The 17,885-nt window shown below is 45.7% G+C and overlaps 1 protein-coding gene across 1 annotated transcript; it reads right to left on the bottom strand.

Moving 5' to 3' along the window:
- Positions 1 to 1,761: 1,761 nt before the first annotated feature.
- On the bottom strand, positions 1,762 to 17,144 carry Pipox (pipecolic acid and sarcosine oxidase). Its single transcript, XM_042693197.1, has 8 exons — positions 16,956 to 17,144; positions 14,753 to 14,901; positions 5,738 to 5,951; positions 5,019 to 5,201; positions 3,527 to 3,673; positions 3,025 to 3,183; positions 2,404 to 2,479; positions 1,762 to 2,135 (listed from the first exon to the last, which is right to left on the bottom strand). The coding sequence occupies exons 1-8, from the start codon at positions 17,070 to 17,072 to the stop codon at positions 2,005 to 2,007; spliced, it is 1,176 nt and encodes a 391-aa protein (XP_042549131.1). The 5' UTR covers positions 17,073 to 17,144; the 3' UTR covers positions 1,762 to 2,004.
- Between the last annotated feature and the right edge of the window lie 741 nt (positions 17,145 to 17,885).

The following is a 17,885-nucleotide window of genomic DNA, read 5'->3' on the forward strand; positions in this document are numbered from 1 at the left end:
ATGGCTCAAGCCTTTAATCCTAGTTACTCAGGAGGCTGAGATATGAGGATCGCAGTTCAAAACCAGCCCTAGAAAGAAAAGACCAAGAGGCTCTTATCTCCAATTAACCACTAAAGAGCCAAAAGTAGAGCTGTGGCTCAAGTGGCAGAGCACCAGTGAGCACAAAAGCTCAGGGACAGTACCCAGGCCCTGAGTTCAAGCCCCAGGACCAGTACAAAAAAAAAAAAAGAATGAATGAGTTGTCTTATTTGATACTCATACATGCCTGTTAATCAGTGTTATTTCCATTTCATAGAGGTTCAAGGCACTGTCTGAGATCAGTAGGCTTGGCATAGAGTCAACAGAATTGGCTTATCGGCTTGGCTTTTATAACTCACTGAGAAACTGGTATTGATTCATGTGCCTAGGCCTTAAAAGACTGAAGAAAATCAAGAGTAATTTCCTAGCCAGGCATTGGTGTCTTACTCCTATAATTCTAGCACTTAGGAGGCTGAAAACTGAGGATCCTGGTTCAAAGTCAGCCCCAAAATGAAGGTCCATGAGTCTCTATTCTCCAATTAACTATCCAAAAAAAGCCAAAAATGGAGTTGTGGCCCCAGTGGTAGAGCACTAGCCTTGAGGAAAAAAAAAAATCCCAGGAATAGTACCCAGGCCCTGAGTTCAAATCCTAGGACTGGCACAACAACAAAAGAACAGTCATTTCCTCTGTGTTGTCTTTTCTTTGGGACCAGTTTGACTCTCATTCCCACTGCCCATTCTTCCCCAGTCAGTGACTCCTCTTTACATCCACCCCATCTAGTCCCAGCTTTTCTTTCCCCAGAGAATTTAAAATCCTCTTCCCTTAGATGAAACTGGCCCAATCTATAGGGCCCCTCCTTGGTATCATATGCATCAGCCTTGGCTGAATCCCTGTTTACACCCTTCACCCTCCACCCACCTTGGGGTAGTTATGAGCCTGTTCTCATCCAAAGCAATTAGTGCAAGGAGACCAGCCGACTCGGTGCTAATGCTGTTTCATTAAGTGGGAGCAATCCTAATGATAATAAAATGGCACATTTAACATTCAAACATTGAACAGGGTTTCTAAGCGAGTGTGTCTCTCTCTTTCTTTCTGGTATAACAGTTCCATCTTCATAAGGACCTGACAATACACCTTAATGAGAGACTGGGGAGCTGAGCATCTTTACAGATCCAGAGAAAAGATGAGGACGAGACAAAGAATCAGAGGAGAAGGTTGCAGTGCATCAAGAGGATCAAGACTCTACGGATTCCTGGGGTAACAGATTCTGTGGTGATAATTGAGATAATTAGAGCCTGTAAGAAATAAGGTCACATGGAAAAAAAAAAGCCTATCACAGGCACTTTATGCTGTGCAGTTATTTGTTTATTCAACAAATCTTTTCCAACAAACATTTATGGTGCGGCTAAGATTTTATAGGAGTTGATGATGGAGGATGCTTCTAATTTTAGGTAAAGAAACTACAAGAGCCTAAGTGATTTGTAAGAGGTCAAGTTTTTTAGTCTCCCCTGGTCAGCTTTAATCAAATCCATCCCAAGTTCATCAAATGTCACCAGTGAAGGGAATTTTAGCAAGTGCTTTGGTTTCCTGAGCCAGTCCTGGTACCCCCGCCACACACACACACACACACACACACACACACACACACACACACACACACACACACACACACACGCACACACACACACACACACACACACACACGCACACACACACACACACACACACACGCACACACACACACACTGTACTGCCTCATCGCTTTCAAAGGTCCCTGCTACTCTGTGATGATGAATGTCTGATCGATATTCTGGGAACAAGAAAGGTGTTGAAATTGGGGATGTGGGAGGGAAAAAAAAGAAAAGTCAATTCATTTAGTGTTTAGAGAAGATTCAAGAAAAGTTAGGGGGAAAAAGGAGACCTCTCAGGGTCACTTCCTTCATCTGAGTTTTCCTCAGAGGCTTCTGAGGACTACTGGTCAGGGGTCAAAGGTGAGCTTTGTCCAGGCCAGAGAAGCGACTGATTCGAAAAGGTGTCAAGTCATAGGATGGCGTTAACTTCATGCTTAGTTCATATAAGATCTTCCCCACCACAGGGGCCAGCTTAAATCCATGCCCTGGAAAGGAAGGATAGTAGCTTGTCACATCGCCTCAGGGACAGAGAGACTAAGCTTTCTGGAAGTTGTCTAATTACCCAGGCAGGACTGCCTTACCCTTTCAGATACAAAACCCAGAAATTGCCTCCCACCATAAATACTCCTTCTCTGACTATCCCGCCTTAAGCACTGGCTGGATCAACTAGGCATATGCAAAGGGCCTTTTTGTTGGCCTGGTACTGAGGTAGGTTAGATTGAGGACACCCCACCTCCCCCTCTGAGGGCTTACCAGAGAATCCAGCGCCAATAACAATGTTGTCATACTTTGGGTGGCGATCAAGAATGAAATGCTTGTCAGGAGTGTTCTAGAAAGAAACAGTTACACCTGTCTCTTTTGAGGACAAAGAACAAGAGGAACTATAGATTTTAATGGGAGGGAGGGGACTGGATTACTTTCCAAAACTGATAGAATGAAGCCCCAGCATGCTTCCTGCATGCCAGTACCCCCTCCGCTTGTGCAGCCTTTCTCATTTGTCCATCTGTCTCTCTCCTCTTAACTGAGCTAAGAACACAGTAGGTGCTCAGTTCATTATATAAACTACCTTTAGCCAAGATGCCTCAGGCCCTGGTGACATCTGTCTCTTCTCTTTGTCCCCAAGGCCTGCTCAACTGGAGCATCTTGCCAAAAAATCTTTTAGAGCTCTTCTGGGAAATATAGTGAGGGACTGCCAGGCATAAGCCTAGTTGCCTAATGAAAAGGAATATGAAAAAAATTCTAATGGGCCCCCTTATGTAGAGATAAACCAATCCGCAGGAATAAGTGAGCTTGTTGAAAGTCACGTACAGTGTCAAGGGTTAAGGTCTGTCTGTCTCCTGCCCCTGCTCTCTCGCGCCAGCCCAGTTCTCTTACCGTGTACATACAACGCTCCATGATGTCTGGCTCAGGGTTCAGGTCAGGTAAGTAGTCTCTGACAAACTGCCTCAGGATCTGGATGTCTGGGATGTCTGAGAAGGCAGTAGGGCAGTCCCGCTCATCAGGGGCCACATTGTTTCCATGATGATAGCAGACCTAGTCCCCATCAAAGCAGTGTGAGCAGGAACACTGGCCTTCCATGCACACCCACCAAAGAAGGACAGGCTAGGACCCAGGGGTGTCTCTATCCATCATCACAGCCTTCCCCAGTCCCAAAGGACACTGTTTATGGTCACTTGGAGTTTCCTACTGGAGCCCTGTACCCACCCTGTGTTAACAAAAGAAAAGCACCCTTGACTGCGCCTCAAACAGCTCAAAGCAATAGAAAGAGTGAAGCAGGCTCCTGTTGAGAGAGGGGAATTCTGGTAATGTCTAGGAGCAGCAAGATAGAGCAGCTACACCATGGGTATCTAGTAGCCTTCTTGGCCTTCCCACTCACCTTCATCAGCCCTGGGTACTCCCCTGAAGGGATCCCGTAGACATGATGGGGAGCCACGTCCAAGCCCAGGAAGCATGGAAATGCCTGGGACACACTGTAGCTCCCAGGAACCTTCTCTTTCCAGTAACACACGTTGATCCGCAAGACCTTTAGGTACAAGAGGAAATGGAGAATAAAGGAGTGAAACAAAGCCAGGTGCTGGTAGTCACGCCTATAATCCTAGCTACTCAGGAGGCTGAGATCTGAGGATCATGATTCAAAGCCAGTCCAGGCAGGAAAGTTCATGAGACTCTTTTTTTTTTGGGGGGGGGGGGAGGCTAGGGGCGGATCCGGTCGTAGGCCTGAACTCTGGGCCTGGGCACTGTTCCTCAGCTCTTTACCTCAAGGCTAGAGCTCTACCACTTGAGCCACAGCGCCACTTCCAGCTTTTTTTTCCTGCTTATGTGGTGCTGAGGAATTGAACCCAGGGCCTAGGCATGCAAGGCAAGCGCTCTACCACTGAACCACCTTCCCAGCCCTCATGAGACTCTTATCTCCAATGAGCCACCAGAAAACCAGAAGAAGAGCTGGGCCTCAAAGTGGTATAGAGTTATCCTTGAGGAAAAGAGTTCAGGAAGCTGGGCTCCAGTGGCTTACACCTGTAATCCTAGCTACTCAGGAGGCTGAGCTCTGAGGATCGCGGTTTAAAGCCAGCCCGGGCAGGTAAGTCTGTGAGACTCTTATCTCCAGAAAACTGGAAGTGGCGCTGTGGCTCAAGTGGTAGAGCACTCTCCTTGAGCTGAAGAGCACAGGGACAGCTCCCAGGCCCCAAGTTCAGCCCATGGTCTACCAAAAAGAAAAAGAAAAAAGAAATGAAACCATGGAACTCTGTCGACAATGAGGTCTGTTGGAGTGCTGCAACCCTTTCATACATCCATCTTCATTTTATTCAGTTCTCATGGTACTTACAGTGAGCACTGAATAAATATGAGGTATTATCAACTTCTGAAAAGAGAGGGAAGTAGCACTGGGGTGCAGTTATGTGAAAAAAGTAAGAGTGAGAGAAGAGACCCCAGATGTACAAAGCTGTACAAAGATCTCCAAACCTCTGTCTCTTCTCCCACTCTTACTTTTCTATCTGATGTACAAAGATCCCCAAACCTCTGTCTCTTCTGCCTTACTTTTCTCGCATAACTGCACCCCAGTCCTACTTCCCTCTCTTTTCAGAAGTTGATAATACCTTGTATTTATTCAGTGCTCACTGTAATCCAGGTTGTCTCCTAAGGGCTATACACACTGTATAATTTAATTCTCCAACAGCCTTTAATTCTCCAACAGCCTTTTGAGGTAGCTATTACTCTTCATATTGATAAAAACTGAGGCTCAAGGAGGTGAACTAATTTGCCCAAGGTCATCCACTAATAAGAGGTAGATACAGGATTCAAAGTCAAGGTCCATTTGCTTTCAAGGCTTCTCTTAAGTATTGACTCTTAGGTCTCCAGCTTGCCCTTACCTGGAGAGGTAACTCAATTCCCAGAGGACTGAGGAGGTCCTTGGTCCAAGGACCTGCTGTGATGATCAAGCTCTTGGCCTGGTAGCTCTTAGAGGTAGTTTTCACCGCAGCTGGTTGCCCTGGTCTTATCTCCACCACTTTCTCTCCATCACACATTGTGCCTCCTAGCTGGCGAATTGCATTCTGACAGGAAAGATCACAGAAAGGTAAATTGGTTATGTATGTACTTAGCCCTTTCGGACAAAGCCTTTCACTTAAGGTAGACAAGAGAGTGCAGAATCTAGACCTTCTTCCCATACCCCACTATTTGACAAGGCCATTCAGGGAATATAAAAGTGCCCTGACACAATGGACAATCCCAAAGCCGACAGGACAAAGATCCCCAGCCCAAAAAATAAGCTGTGGCTGAAGCTGGGCATCTGTGGCTCACGCTTATAATCCTAGCTAATCAGGAGACTGAGATCTGAGGTTCGTAGTTTGAAGCCAGCCAGCCAGGGCTGGAAAGTCCAATTAACCACCAGAAAACTGGAAGTGGCACTGTGGCTCAAAGTGGTAGAGTACTAGCCTTGAACAAATGAGCTCAGGGACAGCACCCAGATCACAAATCCAAGCCCCACAACCACAAAACAAACAAATAAAAAAAACTGTGACTGGCTAATCAGGCTCCAGGATTCCTGGAGCAGGTATTATATGGCCCAGTGCTGCTGTGTCAGTGTTACCTGAAGGACTCTCAGGGCTTTGTCTGCATAGAGGATACCTCCTGTCTTATCCACAAGCCCCACTTCTCCCCTGGTGAGTCGAATGTTGGGGAAATGTTGCTTTAACTCCTCAGATGAAAGATACTGGTGTTCTATCCCATGCCTAGTCAGAGTGTCTTGGAATGCCTTTATTTCTGGATTCTCCTTCATTCCCAGAAACAGGAGTTCAGCTGGCCTGTTTAAAAAAAAAAAAAAAAAAGAGCCATTTGAATAAAGGCATGTATCAGGGTCCTACCATCTGCTTTCATTCTTTATCAAGGTCCCAGGTCAAGGGTATCAGGTCTTGCATTCAGAAAATGTGTCTAGGTATGCAGCTTTTTTCCAGCCCATTGCTGAGTTCACCCTTAACATGCTTACTATTGTTTTGTCCCTCCATCCTACCCTTGACCACAGAGATCCTAAACCCTCTTTCATTTTCCACATCTTTTCTGTGTGTGTGTTTGTGTGTGTGTGTGTGTGTGTGTGTGTGTGTGTGTGTGTGTGTATGAGTGCCTGTTCTGGGGCTTAAACTCAAGGTTTAGGTGCTTTTCCTGAGCTTCTGTCTCAAGGCTAGCACTCTACCAATTGAGCCACATCTCCACTTCTGGCTTTTCTGGTAGTTTATTGTAGAAAAGAGTCTCACAGACTTTCTTACCTGGGCTGGCTTTAAACCTCAATCCTCAGATCTCAGCCTCGAGTAGCTAGGATTATAGGCATGAGCCACCAGCACCCAACAGTAGTAAGTTTAGAATCTATTTGATTCTTTCCTTTTCCTACTATCTCCCAATCCATTGGTTGAATTGACCCTTCTATTCTGTATTCTACCATCCTGCTGTTTGTTCCCGCTCCTTTTCCCTTTGCCTTGTTATATATATCCTTGTGTGTGACTGTTTGTCTCTCAGTTCATGCCCAGAGGTTGCTTGCTCTGTGGAAAGGATCCTAATTGGGAGCTCTGACTGTGCTTCTCCTCCTGAGATCACCTTGGTGTGACCTTGATCTCTGACTCACTTCTCAGGACCCAAATTCCTCCTCCAGAACACGTGCCTGTTGAACTACTAGTGCTTCCACATCTGGATGGTATCTCCCAAGCTGCCTAGGGACAAATAGAAGTGGTATGCACTATTTGTGTAGTTGTCACAATGTCTCGGGCTACCACTCAAGTTGATTTGGCAAGGGTCAGGAATGCCACACTTGGCAGCGCTCAAGATCATCCCACCCATAATGCAACAGCACTTTCATCACAAGCACAAATACCAGTAGGTGGTCTTAAGACTCCAGTGATAAATTCAGTGATTCTCTAATTTGTTCCTCCTTGTGCCTCCATCCATCCTACTCCATAAAGGAGTGAAAGCAGTTTCTTGCTTCTCTGTCACAAGAGACCAAAGTCCCCTTTGGGGAGGGAACTGTCTAAACAGTAGAAAGGTCCTTCTGATCTGTGGGACCATTCCTATGGATCTGTACTGGCCAGCTGCAGCCTGGTGCATCACCCCCAGATATGTGAATAAAGCTCGTAATAGCCTATAATGGAGTCTCATGGATATTACATGCTTCCAAATCCCACATTATCTGGTTGGGGGATTAAAGAGAAGATTGGGAGGGGGTAGGGACACAGCAGGCCTGGGGGCCGGTGTCAGTACACAGAGCTGCGCAGCGTGCCCAATCCATTTGCCACGGCCCCCGCCTACCCAGCATTCACCACTGGTGAGATAGCAATGCCAGCTCTGCCTCTTCAAAGCTCAGCAGAGGAGAGACGCTGCAGAATACTCCAGCCAGGAGATACTCTTTTTTTTTTTTTTTCTGAGGCCCCCAATAGGACTTCAAATTGGTTCTCAAGTCATAGAAATTTGCCTAGTAAATGTCATGGTCAACAAGATAATTTAGAAGCCACCTGGGCGGGGGGGGGGGGGGGGGGGGGGGAGAGGGGGGAGCGGTTTGAGGGTGTAGCTCAGTAGTGGACCCTTGCCTTGTATGCTTAAGTTACCCAGGTGATTTTTCAAATTTTTGATTTAGCTCTGTGTGTGTGTGTGTGTGTTGCTGAGAATTGAACCGAGACTTAACCATGCTAGGCATGTTTACCACTGAGGTATACCTGCAGCCTCTGGAATATGTCCTTGATCCTTCTTCTTCTCTTACACATATGTATCACATTTTTTTGTGTTCCAGTCCTGGTTCAAGGCTAGCTCTCTACCACTTGAGCCATGGCTCCACTTCCAGCTCTTGTGGGGAGGAGCCAGGGGGTATTAATTGGTGATAAGAGTCCCGCAAGACTTTCCCACCCAAGCTGGCTTGGAACCATGATCCTCAGATCCTCAGCCTCCAGAGTAGTTAGAATTATAGATATGAGCCACTAGTACCCAGCTTCCACTTCCATTTTTTAACTCTAGAGTGTCCGGGCTAGTAAGATTCTGGGGTAGACCTGTTTACAACTCACCTAAATAGACCCAATGTTAGACTTCTGGCCCAGAAACGCCACAGCATCATTCTAACCTCTGCCTGCAAGATAGTACCTCTGGTCTCTGCTATTCTGTAGGATTTCTTTCCCCTTTATTCTACCCTTCCTTCCCTCCTACCTTCCTTCTTCCCATCTTCTTTCTTCCTTTCCTTAACACAAGAACTCTTCTTACAGGGACACACTAGATGGGGAAAATGAACTCATGCCAAGACAATGGGAAAATCTGTCGAATTATGAAATGCTGAGTGATGTTCTAATTCCCAAGCTGTCCTGCGGTGGATGTAGCGGGAGCTCCCCAACCCTAGGAGTAATCAGTGAGCTGATTCTGCCGGTGAATGTAATTGTGCCGATTGTAATCATTTTGCTCCAGCTCTCTGCCCCTGTGGCATTTATTTCTTAGCCCAGATATTGATCTAACAGTGGGAAATTTTCCATCTGAATTTGTGATGCCGGACCCTCCCCTAGTCCAAAGACAAGTTTGGGAAATTCTCATTTTCCGTGGATCACAGCTGAGCTATTTGGCCTGAGGGAAACCGAGCACTGCTGGAGAAATGCCTTGGATCGGAAAGAGATTTTTGACCATTATGAGCAAATCGGAAATAAATGTAAAACACTGCCTGGAAATGCAAAGGCCTGTCATTATGGCAGATAGGTGAGAGGCTCCTGTGGGAAATGCTCAGAGAATTGGAAATCAGTCAATCAAAACCAGGATTCGAGAACCAGCCTTTTCCCCTTAGTATGAAGATAGATGACTTCCATGGGCAGATTGAAAATCATTTAAGTGCTTATTTTCTTAATAGCTTTTCCTAGATCCCAATAAATAGACTGCTCATTCTGCATCAATTTCTCACCTCTGTGCACCAGGCCTCCCCCTCATCTTTTTTTTTTTTTTTTTTTAATTAAACACAGGTTACAAAGTTTGGGAAGGAGAAGAGTTGACAAAGACAAAGTTATCCACAGAGGTAAAAAGATAACCAGGAAATGACTGGTCAGGGATGGCCTAGAAAGGGAGGTCTGAAGCCAGGGCAGGGTTGACAGAGAACCCTGGAAATGTTACAGCTCCCATCTTCCAGAATGCCCATCAGTGAGACCAATCATTTGGCATGAACTACGCATACCTTCCTTCCAACCTCAGTTTGATCTGGTGCTGGAGGAGGTCATTAAAGATTCCTCCCAAGGGCCTTGTTGTTGACTCCACTATGACCCAGATGATGAAAGGAACTGGTGATTGATCAGAGATTTTGAGCAGTTACTAGCTTGGGACAGGGGACAGGATGGACCATGGAGGACCTGGAAGGGGCAGACGCTCTCCTTGAGTCTGCCATCTCCCATTCCAGTCTCCTTCCTTCCTCCTAGCTGGGTTCAAAGTGCCAGGCAAGGCAGCTCTGAGAGTCACCTTGGGAAAGGGACTTGGTAATGGCTGCTGTCTTTGTTGGTTTTGGAAGAGCTCTGTGTGTTTCATCTTCAGCTCAGTGGGCCGAGGTGGAATTGGTTAACAAAGACTGCTCCAGGGAGGGGATGTGGCTGACAAGCCAGACACTTCGCAGACACAGGAAGCAGCAGCTGCGGAGGGGGCCACCAGGTTCTGCCAGCAGCTGTACTGCCTACGGCTGTGATCTTGTCTGATATTGTCAGCGAAGCAGGGGCAGCCCAGGTCAGGAGCTGGATAGTAGGACTCAAAGGGAGAAGGCGGGGCAGGAAAAAGATGGGCCACAGAGCTGGGCTTTGCTGTTGGTATCTGCATCCTGGCTGTACACATCACAAAGATTCAGACCTTGTGATCTGACATATGTGTCATTGTCTGTTCCCAGAACATATGCAAATATTCTGAGTCCATGCATGTTTAGTATGCGCTGTCACAAGAAGCAGAAGAACAAAATAAAAAAGAATTGGACAATCACCTTCACTAACAACTCCTAAAGGTTTTGTTTTTCTTTTTTAATCAAATGGCATTAAGCACGATAATTTCTATCAATTACATTACACTATGGTACTGGTACTTCAAGAAGAATCTAGAGAGTAGTAAGAACCACAAAGATGATGAATCCTTTAGAAAATTAAAATGAAGAGTAAAAGTAACAGGGATGTGAATAGCATTTAGTCCAAATGTAGAGTGTATGTTGAGAATGGGGAATATTAGTTCTGTGTCCCTACTCAGTAAAAGAACCAAGAAATTTAGCATGCCTAAGTAAATTAAGGTAGCCATAACAAGAAAGGACTTGTTAATGATAGAATAATAACAATAATTATAATTCTTAGCATTTTATGGGTTTTTAAAGCACATTCATATTATTCTTCATTCATCATAATTGGAGCTATGAGACATCTGAATAGTCTTAATACAGGCTATATTTCCCTCTCTTTGTTTATTTGTTCTGTTTTTGTGCTGGTGCTGGGGCTTGAAATCAGAGTCTGGGCTCTATCCCTTAGCTTTTCTGCTCAGGACTGATGCTCTATCACTTAAGCCACAGCTCCACTTCTGGCTTCTTGTTAGTTAATTGGTGATAAGAATCTAACTGAATTGTCTGCCCTGGCTGGCTTTAACCCATAATCTAGCCAGGTAGGGCACTGGTGGCTCAAGCCTATAATCCTAGCTACTCCAGAGGCTGAGCTCTAAGGAAAGTCCATGAGACCCTATCTCCAATCAACCACCAGAAAACTGGAAGTGGAACTAGGGCTCAAAGTGGTAGAGCACTAGGCTAGAGCAAAAGAGGTCAGAGATAGAACCCAAGCCCAGAGTTCAGGCCCTACTACCGGAAATAACAAAAAACAAAAAACACCTAATCCTTAGATCTTAGCCTCCTGAGTAGCTAAGATCACAGGTATGAGCCACTGACAACCAGCTGATACTTCCATCTTTAAATGGACAGTATCAGTCTTTTGAGCTGGGATGATTTAGATATGAGCTTGTTTGGTCAAAGGGAAATGAGAGGCATAAGCAGTTTTGAAGTATCTTCTAGACTAGAAGCTAGCAAACTGTGATCCAGGGACCAAATTTGACCTTCTTGCTTGTTTATATTTGATCTAAACACCAAGATATTTTAATTTTTTTTAACTGCTTGACTCAAAAATCAAAAATCACAGGGCTTGGAATGTGGCTTAGTGGAAGAGTGCTTGCCTAGCATGCATGAAACCCTGGGTTTGATTCCTCAGTACCACATACACAGATAAAGCCAGAAATGGCACTGTGACTCAAGTGGTAGAGTGCTAGCCTTGAGCAAAAAAAGCTCAGGGACAGTGCCCAGGCCCTGAGTTCAAGCCCCATGACTAGCAAATAAATAAATGAACAATAACATTTCTCAAGACACAAGGAATTTCAAATCGCAGTGTCCAGAAATAAAATTTTATTGCAACACATCCAGGTTCATTTATTTACATCCTGTTTGTGACTGCTTTCACACTACAATGGCAGATTGAATAGCTGCAACAGAGACCATATGACCAGCAAAGTCTAAAATACTAAGTTGCAAAGTTACAGAAAAATGTTTACAGACTGTATTCTAGACTAAAAGTCTAGGGGATTTACATTAATACATTGCGACCCTTCCTTATTCACTGGGGTCAGGGAATGGACACTAGCTCTCCCAGCAAGTCAGGAAGCAAAGGCAAGAGAATCACTGGGGGCTCACTGGAGCATTTTGGGTTTCAGATTTTCAGATTAGGAATGTTCAACCTGCATCAAGTACTCAGAACAGCTCCTAGTTTCTGATTGTGAGAGCTAAATTGATGGAAGTGGTGATTTTCCAGGTACTGTTTTAAACCATTACATACTTATCTTCACAACAGGTTCACGAAATAGATGTTATTACCCCCACTTTACAAGTGAGAAAACTGCCTCCCAGAGGTTAAACAGCTTGCTCCAAACTACACAGCTAAACTGGGTACTGGTGGCTCACATCTATAATCCTACCAAGGAGGCTGAGATCTGAGGATCACAGTTGGAAGCCAACCTGGGCAGGAAAGTCTGTGACACTCTTATCTCCAATTAACCACCAGAAAACTAGAAGTGGAGTCATGGCTCAAAGTAGTAAAGGACTAGCCTTGAGTGAAAAAGCTCAGGGACAGTGCCCCCAGGCCCTGAGTTCAAGCCCCACAAGCAACAACAACAACAACTAAAGCTACTAGCTCCACAGCTAAGTGCTTAGGGTTGAACTTTGGACCATATCTGACTTGTTCCAAAGTCCTTCCAACTGTTTGACTTCTGGACAAAGAGGTCTGTGAGATTATGTGAACCTCCTACCAAGTGCCATCTCTCAACTTTCCTCTCTTGTGCAGTCATGTCTGAGATATCTGTAGTTGCCACAATTTTTGTTTCTTCCTGCCCTCCTCCTCCTCCTCCTCCTCCTCCTCCTCCTCCTCCTCCTCCTCCTCCACTCCTCCTCCTCCTCCTCCTGAAAGACTCCAGGTAATCTCTATGCATATGTGTGTTGCCTCATCCACTGGTAAGTGTGGCCTCTGAAGCCTCGGGCACTTCTCCTAGCACAAGACACTCAGCAGTATTCACAGCCAGCTGCAGAGAAGGGACCCTTTGCCAAGCCACCCCTCATCAAGGCATACTTCTTTATCTGGGTGTTAGGTGCATTAGCTGCCATCTGAATAAATCCTTAATTAGCTGCCCTGGCTGTATTTGCATAATGGATTTCACTTTGTCCTTAAGTTAATAGTGTTTTTGCAGCAGAACCATAACCTCTTGGTTCTCAGACATTAAAATAACTGCCACCCTGTAGGGTAGAACCAGGGTTATGTAAAGGAAGTTCAGTTAAGAGTAGCAGAGAAGGTGAGAGGGGGGTGGTTATGGCTGACATTGCATGACATTGCATGACAGGTTATAGCTGACATCACATGGCATTGCATGACAAGTTATGGTTGACATTGCATGACATTGCATAACAGGTTTTCTGCTTCCTTCCCCATGAGTGTTTGAAAGGTCAGTGATTGAGGAATCCAAAGGATTGGAGATAGAACAGGAAGATAGCTTGCCATATTCCTGGAAAGCAATCTAACCTGAAGGGCACCCCCATTTTGTTCCCTTAGGAGATTGTATTAAAAGAAGATGAAATGGATTTAGAGGTTTGTTTGATGGGTGAAGACCCAGAATAAAAAGTTGAGCCGGGTATTGGTGGCTCATGTCTGTAATCCTAGCTACTTGGAAGAGGCTGGGATCTCAGTATTGTGGTTTGAAGCCAACCTGGGGAGGAAAGTCTGTGAGACTCTTCAATTAACCACCAAAAAGCCAGAAGTGGAACTGTGGCTCACATGGTAGAGTGCCAGCCTTGAGTGAAAAAGCTCAGGGAAAGCCCCAGGACTGGCATACACACACACATACACACACACACACACACACACACACACACACACACACACACACACACACACACACACACACAAATTGTGATACTAGTAAGAATATAAAGGACCGAGAAACCAGCTAAGTATGATGGTACACGCTTATAATCACAGGTACTCAAAAGGCAGAGGGAGAAAGATCTCTATCTGAGGCTGACCTGGGCAAAAGTATGAGACCCTATCTGAAAAATAAACTAAAGACAAAAGGACTAGGAGGAATGGCTCAAGTGATACAGTACTTGCCTGGCAAGAAAGGTCCTGAGTTTAATCCCTAGTACTGTGAGAAAAAGGGAAGGAAGGCCGGGCACTGGTGGTAGTTCATGCCTGTAATCCTGGTGGTAGTTCATGCCTGTAATCCTAGCTACTCAGGAGGCTGAGATCTGAGGATCGTAGTTCAAAGCCAGCCCAGGTAGGAACATCCAGGAGACTCTTATCTCTAATTAACCACCAGAAACCTAGAAGTGGCACTGTGGTTCCAAGTGGTAGAGCACTAGGCTTGAGCTGAAGAGCTGAGGGACAGTGCCCAGGCCCAGAGTTCAAGCCCCACAAATGACAAAAAAAAAAAAAAAATGGAAAGAAGGAAGAGAGAGGAGAGAGAGAAAGAGAGAGAGAGAGAATATCATCTTTTTCATTGCAACCAGGCCGTAAAAGAGGTCTCTAAAGGGATAGAGATTCAAACTCAGAGGGCTTCATGCAGGCCTGACTAGCTCTGAATATCTCTCCAATGATTTTTCTTTTTTTTTTTTTGGTGGGGGGGTCCGGTCGTGGGGCCTGAACTCTGGGCCTGGGTGCTGTCCCTCAGCTCTTCAGCTCAAGGCTAGCATTCTACCACTTGAGCCACAGCGCCACTTCTGGCTTTTTTCTTTTTGCTTATGTGGTGCTGAGGAATCGAACCCAGGGCCTCAGGCATGCAAGGCAAGTGCTCTACCACTGAGCCAGCTTCCCAGCCCTCCAATGATTTTTCCAATACAACTTCTGCTAGCTTTGGACACAACATCTAATCCAGTCCTGGAAGTCAGAGCCTGGCAGGAACCAGCAGTACCTGTAGGGTATAATGACATTGAACAGAATGCCTCTACCTATCTTGGTCTTATGGCCCTTTCCATTGAATTCCAAGTGTTCACACTATGCCTCTCCACACACTCAAAGCACCTCTAGATGTAGACCTCCTTGATTCAAGGCATTCTTCCCTTGCCCACCTGTGCAGTTGGGTTCCAGCTTCGCGCTGCAGCTGGCCCCACAACTGATAGCACTCATCCATCATCTGTGTATAGAAGTCTTCAGCGTATGCCTTCCGGATTATGCGGCTTTGTCCATGGGAGCTTCCTCGGGAATGTGGTAGAAAGAACTAAAAATGGAGAACAAGAGAGATAATGGAAGTTATTGCCCCATACAGTGTACTCCTCTTTAGGAGCCATGCCACCATATGCCGTCAACCAGGAACCACGTATCCTCATCTCTCACGCATATTATCTCTCTAGATTCTTTCTTTATGGCCAATTTCCTGAGCTGGTGATCATGATGGAAGGCTCTCCACAGCACTAACCTAAGCTTCCTTTTGGCAAACATTGCTCCCTTCCATAAATCCCTTTGTTGGCTAGTTTTCAATCATCCTGATACAGTCTCACCTGACAGACTCATAGAAAAGCAGACTTAGAAGTTTCCAGATTATTCTATTCCCTTTATTTTATGGACAAGGAAAACAATGCTGACTATTCCCTCTATGGCTTCAGATTACTCAGGATAAAGGAACTACCTTGGGATTTAACAAAAGATGGAGTTTTCTGACAGGATGAACCCCGGGGATCTCTTGGGATTTGTGCAAACTGAGAAAGAAATGAAGACAATTTCTAACTACTCCAACTCATTACCAAGGGCAAACCATAGCCAGCCTGGAGAGCTATAGGCAGAACAGAAAGGGAGAACTTATTGAAGTAGAAACCTCTATAAAGGGGCTCTGAAGGACTCTGCAGATACACTGGACCCCAGTATATGCAATGGCTGTAGATGCAACCTCATGAGATTGCCTTTTCTTTAAGGAAGAGCAAGACCCAAGTCTGACTTCCAGTGCATCAAATAAGGAGCTACCCAAAGGTGGCTTTTAAAACGGAAGCTGCTGGGTGCCAGTGGCTCATGCTTATAATCCTAATTACCCGGAAGGCTGAGATCTCAGAATTATGGTTTTAATCCAGCCCAGAAAGGAAAGTCAGGAAGACTTTCATCCCTAAATAACCACCAAAAAGCTGAAAGTGGGGTTGTGGCTCAAGTGGTAGAATATGCACTTTGAGTAAAAAAGCTAAAGGATAGCACCCAGACTCTGAGTTCAAGCTCCTGTACAAGCACACACAAAAACAAACAAAAAAAGAAACCTAGAAGCTTCTGTTGGGTTCTGGGAGAAGAGGTTGAGGAGATGCAGGAAAGACTTTTAGACTGATATATCAACCTTTGCCTCTAGGCAAAATTGTCTTTTCCTCTCTCTCTCTTTCTTCCTTTCTCTCTTCCTTTCTCTATTTCTTTCTTTCTCTCTTTCTTTTCTTAAATTTGTTTTGTGCCCATCCTGGGGCTTAAACTCAGGGCCTGGGCACTGTTTCTGACCTTTTTTTGCTCAAGGCTAGCACTCTACCACATGAACCATAACTCCATTCCAGATTTTCTGGTAATTACTTGGAAATAAGAGTCTCACAAACTTTCCTGTCCAGGCTGGCTTTGAACCATGATTCTGAGACTTCAGCCAACTGAACAGCTAGGATTGAAATCACGTGCCACTGGTGCTCAGACAAAATTATCATTACTTACAATTACCTAGAGCAGAACTGATTATTTTTGTGGGCTGCATCAACTACTTGGGCACAGAAGAGATAGGGTAACAAGAATGATGAGAACAGGGCCTGGGATACTTCAAGAGAGTAACTAAGAAACAGCAAAAGAAGGAAATACACCTAGAAACTCTACAAGAATTTGAAGGCGGCCGGGTGCCAGTGGCTCACACCTTTAATCCTAGCTACTCAGGAGGCTGAGATCTGAGGATCACAGTTCAAAGACAGCCTGGACAGGAAAAGTCGTGAGATCTTATCTCCAAATAAAAAATCCACTCAGAAAACCAGAAGTGGGGCTGTGGCTCAAGTGGTAGAGCGTTAGCCTTGAGCTGAAGAGCTGAGGGACAGTGCCCAGACCCAGAGTTCAAACCCTGTGACCAACAACAACAACAACAACAAAAAGAATTTGAAGGCGGGAGAGGGGGTGGAACTTACTTTGAACTGTCCTGAAGCACACCAAGTGTCTAAACTACGAATTGCCAAATTTTGGCCTCCCTTGATAACCTGATAGTTCTGCAAAAAGCCTCCCTAGGGAAAGACAGAAGGGCAGTCATTAAGGTGGGAAAAGGCAAAAGAGACACAGTACCTGCTCCAGCAGGAGGACCCTCTTCCTGTGTTTGGCCAGGTGGTAAGCAGTAAAGCAGCCTTGAATACCTGCCCCAATCACAATGGCATCCCAGAGATCTTTCTGAGGAGTCATCATGCCCCTAACACTCTAACTACAGAGTCCACAAAGGAGAAGACAAATAAAAGCAGCTCTGGGCTACGGGAGGAGAAGGAAGGCAAAGTTCATCCTGGCTAGTGTTCCCACAATGCCCTGGGGCAGTGCCCTCCTCTTTCCCTCCCTCTGTTCCTCCCCCAAAGCCTGGCGCAGGGCTTTGCCTCTGCCTCCCCTGCAGAGCAGAGCTGGGTAGACTGATTTGTAAGGTTTAGCCCAGCTCAGCTGCCAGCCCTCACCCTTGCATCCCTCTAGCTTTCTATTCCTGGCTCAATTATTGTCATGCAAATGGGCTTCTTCCTATGCCACCTTCCTGTCTCATTATGATCTTTGTCTCAGGACTTCGGCCTTAGAATTTCAATGCCTCCTAGACCAAGCTGGGCACCAGGAATGCTGCCTCCCCCTGCCGGCTTTTCTCTCTTCAGCCTGATTTCCTTTAGAGATTCTACAGGGCTGGCTAAGAACCTGGCAGGATGCCCAGGGTAAGGCCCACCTCCCTAGGGGAGGTGAGGTCAGGGGGTAGAGACAAGGGCCAATTGGGAGGGCAGATTTGTGATTATGAAATTATTCTCAGCATGTTTTACTTCGTGTTGCAAAAAAAAAGGAGAATAAATAGAAAGGAGAGTGAGAGAAAGAGCCCCTTCTTTGGGCACAGAGGGAACCAGGCACCAGACTCTCCACCAGGGGAGACCCTGTACGGAGAATGCCGCTGTGCCAGGCGGTGTACAAAGAAGTACTCTTGCAGGCATCAGGGCCAGAGCCAGGAGTGAGTGTGTGTGTGTGTGTACATGTGCACAC

This window comes from Dipodomys spectabilis, unplaced genomic scaffold (genome assembly GCF_019054845.1).
Source record: "Dipodomys spectabilis isolate Male_0828 unplaced genomic scaffold, ASM1905484v1 ptg000004l, whole genome shotgun sequence".
NCBI lineage: Eukaryota > Metazoa > Chordata > Mammalia > Rodentia > Heteromyidae > Dipodomys > Dipodomys spectabilis.

Coding starts and splice junctions, on each gene's coding strand:
- Pipox (XM_042693197.1), bottom strand. CDS start 17,072: ATGATGACTCCTCAGAAAGATCTCTGGGATGCCATTGTGATTGGGGCA. Junction 14,902..16,955: donor GGGTCCTCCTGCTGGAGCAG/GTACTGTGTCTC, acceptor CTCCATTTTTAG/TTCTTTCTACCACATTCCCG. Junction 3,184..3,526: donor AGTACCCAGGGCTGATGAAG/GTGAGTGGGAAG, acceptor GATGGGGACTAG/GTCTGCTATCATCATGGAAA.